Genomic DNA, 8605 nt, shown 5'->3' on the forward strand with positions numbered 1-8605 from the left:
ACGGAGGGCACCCTGACCATTGTCATACCTACCGAAAAGACTTTCCTCTTGAACCCTGTCACCTTCCAGGGGCCATACAAATTCAACACTTTTCTTTTGCAGGTAGAATTCAAAATCTCGCCAGAAAAAGACAGAGAGAGAGAGAGAGAGAGAGAGAGAGAGAGAAATGTTATTATTGTCTAATTTTTTATTAAATAGAGTAATGTCAAGTTTAGAATTTAGTTTAGAATTTGTTTTAACTTAATTTGAAATATGGAATACAAGCAATATATTGACTTTCGTACTATTAAATTCATGTAAATTCTTACCCACACTCCCGAATAAGAGAAATTGTTAGATATCTCTGATCAAATAGGATTTTGTAATGTGCATTATATCTTAACTAAATTAGATAATTTTTTTTACATGTAACCATATTAAATCCGGTGTATACTCTTGGTGTATCTAATACACCAGTGTACGAAATATTTTCTCTTAGAAAGTTTTATATTTTCATTTATTAAAAGTATGTCCTTGTATAATTAACTCCTTTCGACCTCTATATACATTGTTAGTTATACTCAGGAATATGCAATTATAAATATTGTTATTTTTGAGATATGATCTGATAACCATTTTCGCACATTACTAATCCACCAAAATAACAGTTTCTTCCAGCAACACAGTCCTTTCGGTGCTTTTTTTCACACATTACACATATACGCGCCTTAACTTTTTCTCTCTTTTGCCTCATCCTTTTCACTCTCGGCTTGTTTTATCATCTCATATGCACATTGATGAAGTAGGTTTTCGGGAATATTGTTGCTCCAAGTTTAGTAAATACTTGGGAAGGCCTTGACAAGGGTAGCTGGATTTTATTCACGAGCATAAATGGTCTCACCATTGATGGAGGTCGGGACAAGTTAGTGGCCAAGGTGCCACTTGGTGGGTTAATTGCAATGTATACATCTATATGTATATATGAAAAAATCTCTCTCTCTCTCTCTAATGTGTTCACCATGTACTCCATTTCTTTTATGTTTTTTAATATATATATATATATATATATATATATATATGCGCACATAAGTTTTATGTATGTGTGTGTATGCATGTGTGTATGTTAATTATCTACTTTTTAAAAAAGTTTTTTTTTTTGTTCTTGTGATTGATTATGGATCTAATCAAATACCATCATTAATTTTTTTCAGAGCCAAAAGAGTGAACGACCAGTGTTACGTAAGATTCAATCTTATATGATATTAGAATCCTTTTATCACATGCATGATTAGTAGGTTCATTATTTGAATGTATATACTTATGTAGTCACAGCACATACATGTGTAGTTCATTCAAGGTAAGAGGAATGAAGCTTGTGGTCAGTGCAAAAGGGCATATTGGTGTGTCAAATTGTAATGATGGTGACCTTAGCAGTGTTGTAATCGTTACTACCGATGATAGTCCCAACACTGACGGCATAGACATTTCCCATTCAATTCGCATTCATATTAATGACTCCGCCTTTAGCACTGGTAATTAATTTTTTTAAATTTGATTAATTGATTAAAAGTTCTATCCTTAATTACGCTTAAGTTCTCTATTTAATTAATAAATTAACATATGTTTATGCACGTAGGTGATGATTGTATTGCCATCACTGGAGGGTGTTCTTCAATCAACGTTACTAATGTTCTCTGTGGACAAGGGCATGGCATAAGGTTGATTTAATTGTCACCCATTAATACATTTTTACCGCATAATTTAACTTTTTGTAATCTTATTTTTTCAAATATAAATATATATATATATATTTATATTTATATATGAATTTATAGTGTGGGAAACTTTGGTGAGAATAGATCTTATGATATAGTAGAAAAGGTGAATGTGCAAAATTGCTTCTAAAATGGAACTAAAAATGGTGTAAGAATCAAGACATTGGCGGGTAACTATATCCCAAAAAAATAAAAAAATTAATATAAAAAATTAATATTTTCCAAGATATATTCATATTTAATTACATTTATTCCTATTATCTTTTATTTTTCTATAGGATGGATCATGATATGCCTGAAAAATCATTTTTAAGAATTTCACTCTCAACGTTGTTGAAAGTCCTATTCTTATCAACCAATGTTATTGCCCTATGAAGCCCTGCAATAATGAGGTAAAAATTAAAAAAAAAAACATTTTATTATATATATATATATGGCATGTGTACATATTTATTAATGCTTGATTAGTGTGAGCACTTATATATTTTGAGTGTCCAATTCTAGGTCGTATCCATGGTAGACGTAGAATTAGACCTCATATGTTTGCATGTCCTTTTATGGGGTCTGTTCTTTTGTCTAAGTAGGAGAAGAGTTGGGACACAAAGCTAAGAAGTTGATTAGTTTACTTAATATGTGGAAACATGAATATATAAATGCAGAGCTCAACTGTGGAAGTGAGCGTTGTGACGTTCTCCATGGCGAAAGGATCCTCAACCAGTGACAACGTCATTAGCTTGAGTTGTAGTGAGACAGCAGGATGCAAGAACATCGTAGTTGATCAAGTCAACATTACATCTTCCATTCCATCGAAAATGGTTTCAGCCACATGTTCCAATGCTCAGGGAAAATCTGTCAATGTTTTGCCTACTATTCCCTGTTTATTAGAAGAAACCTAGTGTTGCATGCATGCATGCTCCACTAATTATGAGTGTAATGAAAATACTAGTTGTTTGCTTACTAATTACGTACACATTGATTTAACTTTCAGCTCCGCTAACAAAAATTACTAGATTTTTTTTTTCCACATCTATACTATAACATGGGTTAAAGTAATAAAAACCCCCAATTTTTATTACACTAGCAAATCACTCGCCTAATGTTGACTCCATGTAAAAAGACCTAAGTTTTTATATGTTGCAATTAACTCCACTAACTTCTATTTCATAAAAAAAATTAGAAAATACATGAAGCTAATTTATAATTATATCTAGCCACTATTAATTTTTCACAAAAAAGACTATAAAATAATTATAATTAGATTTTATGTTGTTCTAAAATTCTAATTTTTATCAACTTTAAATGAAATTGTTCTTTTCTCGTTACATTATAGATGAGTAAAAATCATTATTAATTTTTGATGGGCTTTGAGTAAAAAACATAAAGTTTTTTATGTTTCTTTCAAAATGAGTAAATTAAGGCACAAGAGAGAATAAGAGAGAATAAAGATTTTGGACACTTGGAAAATCAATAACAATCACTTCTTTAATGTTCTTTGGGCTTAAAAGGGGAGGAGTTCTCTAGTATTTTTCCCGAACTAGGAAGGTGATCTCTTCGCCCTTTTTTGTATTCCTCTTTGGAAGTTTCAAGCTACTTGCTTGGCACTTCCCTACAAATGAATTTACCTTTTGAAAAAAAAATCCCCTCCACATCATGCGCGTGCTCATCAGTTCTGTACCCACCTCCTCTCCTACCTAGCAACTAGGTACTTACCCATGGACAACCTATTGCTTCCTCTCTCTCTCTCTCTCTTCGTTTCTTTCTCTCCCTCCTATGGAGAACCGGTTGGTCATCATCCTGCTAGTCCTTAGTTTTTATTATATGGCTTCATCCTGCACCTGCTGGGGAATAGTATCAGACTACTACTCACCAAGAAGAATATTGCTGCAGGAAGCTGTGCCGGCAAACATTAATGGAGTTTTTAATGTTGTTGATTTCGGTGCAACTGGGAATGGCTTCTTTGATGATTCCCAAGTAAACCTCTTTCTTCCTTTTTCATTTTTTCCCCATTCTTGTTTGGCTTTTCTATTTTTAACATATTCATTTTTATTAATTAATTGGTTTCCCATTATGTAAACCTTTTTATTTATAGGTAATCTCTATATAAGATTATTCTACTTCGTTCTTATTAATTCTCTCTCTCTCTCTCTCTGATGTAGGCTTTTCTGGAGGCATGGGGAGCTGCATGCGGGTCTACGGAGGGCACCCCAACCGTTGTCATACCTACCGGAAAGACTTTCCTCTTGAACCCTATCACCTTCCATGGGCCATGCAAATCCAACACTCTTCTTGTACAGGTAGAAATCAAAATCTCCCCATAAAGAGAGAGAGAGAGAGAGAGAGAGAGAGAGAGATGTTATTACTGTCTAATTTTTTATTAAATAGAGCAATGTCAAGTTTAGAGTTTAGTTTTGAATTTGTTTTAGTTTAATTTGAAATATGGAATACAAGCAATATAGTGACTTTCATACTATTAAATTCATGTATATTCTTGCCTACACTGAGAGAAATTATTAGATATATCAGATCTAATAGGATTTTGTAATGTGCATTATATCTTAGCGAAATTAGATAATTTTTTTACGTGTAACCATATTAGATACGGTGTATACTCTTGGTGCACCTAATACACCCAGTGCACGAAATATTTTCTCTCAGAAAGTTTTAAATTTTCATTTATTAAAAGTATGTCCTTGTATAATTGACTCCCTTCCACCTCCGTATATATTGTTAGTTATACTCAGGAATATACGCGCCTTATTATTTTCTCTCTTTTTCCTCATCCTTTTTTCTCTCTTCTTGTTTGATCATCTTGTATGCATGTTGATGAAGCAGGTTTTTGGGAATATTGTTGCTCCCACTTCAGTAAATACTTGGGAAGGCCTGGACAAGGGTAGCTGGATTTTATTCACGAGCGTAAATGGTCTCATCATTGATGGAGGTGGCACAGGACAAGTAAATGGCCAAGGTGCAGCTTGGTGGGATAATTGCAATGTATATATATATATATATATATAAAATAAAATCTCTCTCTCTCTCTCTCTCTCACATATGTTCACCATGTGCTCCGTTTCTTTTATATCTTTAATATATATATGTATGTGCATATACGTTTTATGTAGGTTTGTGTATGCATGTGTGTAAGTTAATTATCAACTTTGCTTTTAAAATTTGTTTTTTTGTTCTTGCGATTAATTATGGATCTAATCAAATACCATCATTAATTTTTTTCAGAGCCAAAACTGTGAACGACCAGTGGTACGTAAGATTCAATCTTATATGGAATTAGAATCCTTATTTCACATGCATGATTAATAGGTTCATTATTTGAATGTATATATTTATGCAGTCACTGCGCATACATATGTGTAATTCATTCAAGGTAAGAGGAATGAAGCTTGTTGACAGTGCAAAAGGGCATATTGGTGTGTCAAATTGTAATGATGGTGACCTTAGCAGCGTTGTCATTGTTGCTCCCGATGATAGTCCTAACACTGACGGCATAGACATTTCCTCTTCAATTCGCATTCGTATTAATGACAGCACCTTTAGCACTGGTAATTAATTTTTTTTTAATTTGATTAATAGATTAAAATTTGTATCCTTAATTACGCTTAAGTTCTCTATTTAATAAATTAATTAATATATGTTTATGCACGTAGGTGATGATTGTATTGCCATCAATGGAGGGTGTTCTTTCATCAACATTACTAATGTTCTTTGTGGACCAGGGCATGGCATAAGGTTGATTTAATTGTCACCCATTAATACATTTTTACCGCATTATTTAATTTTTTGTAATCTCATTTTTTCACATATATATTTATATATGCATTTATAGTGTGGGAAGCTTGGGTGAAAATGGATCTTATGATACAGTAGAAGAGGTGAATGTGCAAAATTGCTTCTTTAATGCAACTCAAAATGGTGTAAGAATCAAGACATGGCAGGTAACTATATCCCAAAAAAAAAAAAAAAAAAAAAAAATAAAAATTTAATATTTTCCAAGATATATTCATATTTAATTACATTTATTCCTATTATTTTTTTTTTCTATAGGGTGGATCGGGATATGCACGAAAAATCAATTTTCAGAATATCACACTCAACATTGTCGAAAATCCTATTGTTATCAACCAATATTATTGCCCTATGAAGCCCTGCAATAATGAGGTAAAATTTTTTAAAAAAAAAACGTTTGATTAGCGTGTACATATTTTTTAATGCTTGATTAGTGTGAGCACTTATATATTTTGAGTGTCCAATTCTAGGTCTTATCCATGGTAGACACAAAATTAGACCCCATATGTTTGCATGTCCATTTATGGGGTCTGTTCTTTTGTCTACGAAGGAGAGGACTTGGGACGCAAAGCTGAGAAGTTTATTAGTTTACTTAATATGTGGAAGCATGAATATATAAATGCAGAGCTCAACTGTTGAAGTGAGCGATGTGACGTTCTCCATGGTGAAAGGATCCTCAACCAGTGACAACGTCATTAGCTTGAGTTGTAGTGAGACAGCAGGATGCAAGAACATCGTACTTGATCAAATCAACATTACATCTTCCATTCCATCGAAAATGGTTTCAGCCACATGTTCCAATGCTCACGGAAGATCTATCAATGTTTTTCCTACTATTCCTTGTTTATTAGAAGAAACCTAGTGTAGCATGCATGCATGGTCCACTAATTATGAGTGTCATGGAAATGCTATTTGTTAGCTTACTAATTATGTACACATTGTTTTAACTTTCAGTTTCACTAACAAAAATTACTAGATTTTGTTTTCCACATCTATATTATAACATGGATTAAAGTAATAAAAGCCCCTAATTTTTATTACACTAGCAAATCACTCCGTTAATGTTGACTCCATGTAAAAAAGGCCTAAGTTTTTATATGTTGCAATTAACTTTTCATAGAAAAATCAGAAAATACATTAAGTTAATTTATAATTTATATCTAGCTACTGTTAATTTTTCACAAAAAAAAAAAAAGACTATACAATAATTATAATTAGATTTTATGTTGTTCTAAAATTCTATTTTTTATCAACTTTAAATGAAATAGTTCTTTTCTCATAATGTTACATTATAGATGAGTAAAATTCATTATTAATTTTTGATGGGCTTTGAGTAAAAAACATAAAGTTTTTTATGTTTCCTTCAAAATGAGTAAATTAAGGCACAAAAGAAAATAAGAGAAAATAAAGGTTTTGGACACTTAGAAAATCAATAACAATTACTTCTTTAATATTCTTTGGGCTTAAAAAGGGCATATATATAGTTTGGAGCAAAACTAGTCGTTATCTATCCATTAGAGTGAGTCTGTAGTATAAACCGGTCAACTTGGGTCATAGGCACGTTGACTAGAAGCTAGTTGTTAGAGAGAAAAATTGGCCATTGGAGTGACAAATATGCAAGAGTGGTTGACTGCTCAATTTGGCTGGTCAATTGCTTGAGCTTTTTACTTAGATTGGTCGATTGCTCTAGTAGGGAAACTTATAACAGTCTCTTCATTTTTGTGTGTTTTTCTATATTTAAGTGCCTTAGAAGCACGAGTCTTTTGCCCCCAAGTTCATAACTGAAATTTGAGGCTTCATTTTGCTCCTCTAGTTTTAAAGGATTCTTTTTGAAGGCACTGGCCAAAGAAAGTGAAGTAGGAGCCATTGCTGCATTGACTGGTTCACAAGTCCTTCAGATTCTGAGAGTGCAACCTGGTGCTTCAGATCTTGAAGGTTTAAATGTTTAGGATATTGTTACCGGAGGGGTGATGACAAATTGACATGCTTTTCGTTGAAATACTACTTTCTGTTGCTGTATGAATTTTTCTGTCAATTATGTTTCCGGGGATGCAAGGAATTGAATTCCCATGAAACTGGTGAAGGATAAGCATAGTCAGAAATAAGTTGTTTGAAGATGGTCAGCACTTTGCAGGAACTATAAACTGGAGCTTAAAGGTGCTGATTTCTTCTGTCGGAGGAGTCTCTTTATGTTGACAAAGATACAGGCATTATGAATGCTCATTTCAAATCCCCTCAGAAAATTTAGGGTGGATGCACATTTGCTGTTAGAGAATGGTCATACAGACCCCCGGGGGCCGCACCCCCCCGGGGGGGGGGTGGTTGGGTTGGTGGGGGGTGGAATAGTTATTGAAGGAACTCACCTGGGAAATAACCTGGGCAAGGATAAAGATCCAAACCAGTTTTTTGAACTCTACTGAAAGAGACTAGTCCAAGTCCATGGGAATGATTACCCCTCTCATTTTTTCTAGACCGCCTTTGATGTGGAAATATTCAATAAAGAGGGAAGACTGTTGGATATATGTTATGTCCTGATAAAATGGAGCAAGAAGTCTAAATGGAAACCAGCTGCGTCTTATGCTGAGTGAAATAACGGTATCAGCTTGCTGAGCTATACATCAATTCTCTCGCTGACCTGTTGCTTAGGGACTTCCCTTGGCAATGGAAGCACTCTGCAGTGCATCCTTATGGTTACATATTTCCTGCTGTGTCATCAGCTGTTCCATATCACTATTTACTGTGCTTTGGTCAGTCTTCTACAAAATATCGATGGCAATTGCAGCATAGAAGGTACAGTACAAAAGACATATTTACCATGAATTGGGGAACGAGTCTGACAAAATTTGTGTGCAAATTGCACGGATAGATCTGTCACCAATGAACCGGTCATGTGGGTGTCTGTAGGCTTGAAATTTGTTGTATGCCCAGGACCATTAGCCCTTTCCTTGCAGTGTTTTCTTGATAAAAGAATGAAGTCCAGTTTAAGTCATTTAACCTTAAAAAAATAAAAATAAATAAAGATATACATGATAGAACACATTACAATATAAGAG

At 33.6% G+C, this 8605-nt stretch overlaps 1 protein-coding gene across 1 annotated transcript; it reads left to right on the forward strand.

Annotated features, from left to right (window-relative positions):
* Nucleotides 1-2407: 2407 nt before the first annotated feature.
* LOC131151392 (probable polygalacturonase At3g15720) lies at nt 2408-7501 on the forward strand. The gene is made up of 10 exons (XM_058102636.1): nt 2408-2630; nt 3604-3725; nt 3911-4048; nt 4587-4745; nt 5101-5308; nt 5414-5495; nt 5593-5701; nt 5811-5924; nt 6178-6375; nt 7388-7501. Exons 1-10 carry the CDS (start codon nt 2408-2410, stop codon nt 7499-7501), a joined length of 1467 nt encoding a protein of 488 aa, XP_057958619.1.
* Nucleotides 7502-8605: the final 1104 nt, after the last annotated feature.

This window comes from Malania oleifera, chromosome 3 (genome assembly GCF_029873635.1).
Source record: "Malania oleifera isolate guangnan ecotype guangnan chromosome 3, ASM2987363v1, whole genome shotgun sequence".
Classification (NCBI taxonomy): domain Eukaryota; kingdom Viridiplantae; phylum Streptophyta; class Magnoliopsida; order Santalales; family Ximeniaceae; genus Malania; species Malania oleifera.

Bases quoted from the DNA above. Each gene is read 5' to 3' on its own strand.
- LOC131151392 (XM_058102636.1), top strand. From the start codon at position 2,408: ATGCAGAGCTCAACTGTGGAAGTGAGCGTTGTGACGTTCTCCATGGCG. The intron at 4,746-5,100 runs GTATATATATAT...ATATTTATGCAG, and splicing joins CTTGGTGGGATAATTGCAAT to TCACTGCGCATACATATGTG. The intron at 5,496-5,592 runs GTTGATTTAATT...ATGCATTTATAG, and splicing joins GGACCAGGGCATGGCATAAG to TGTGGGAAGCTTGGGTGAAA.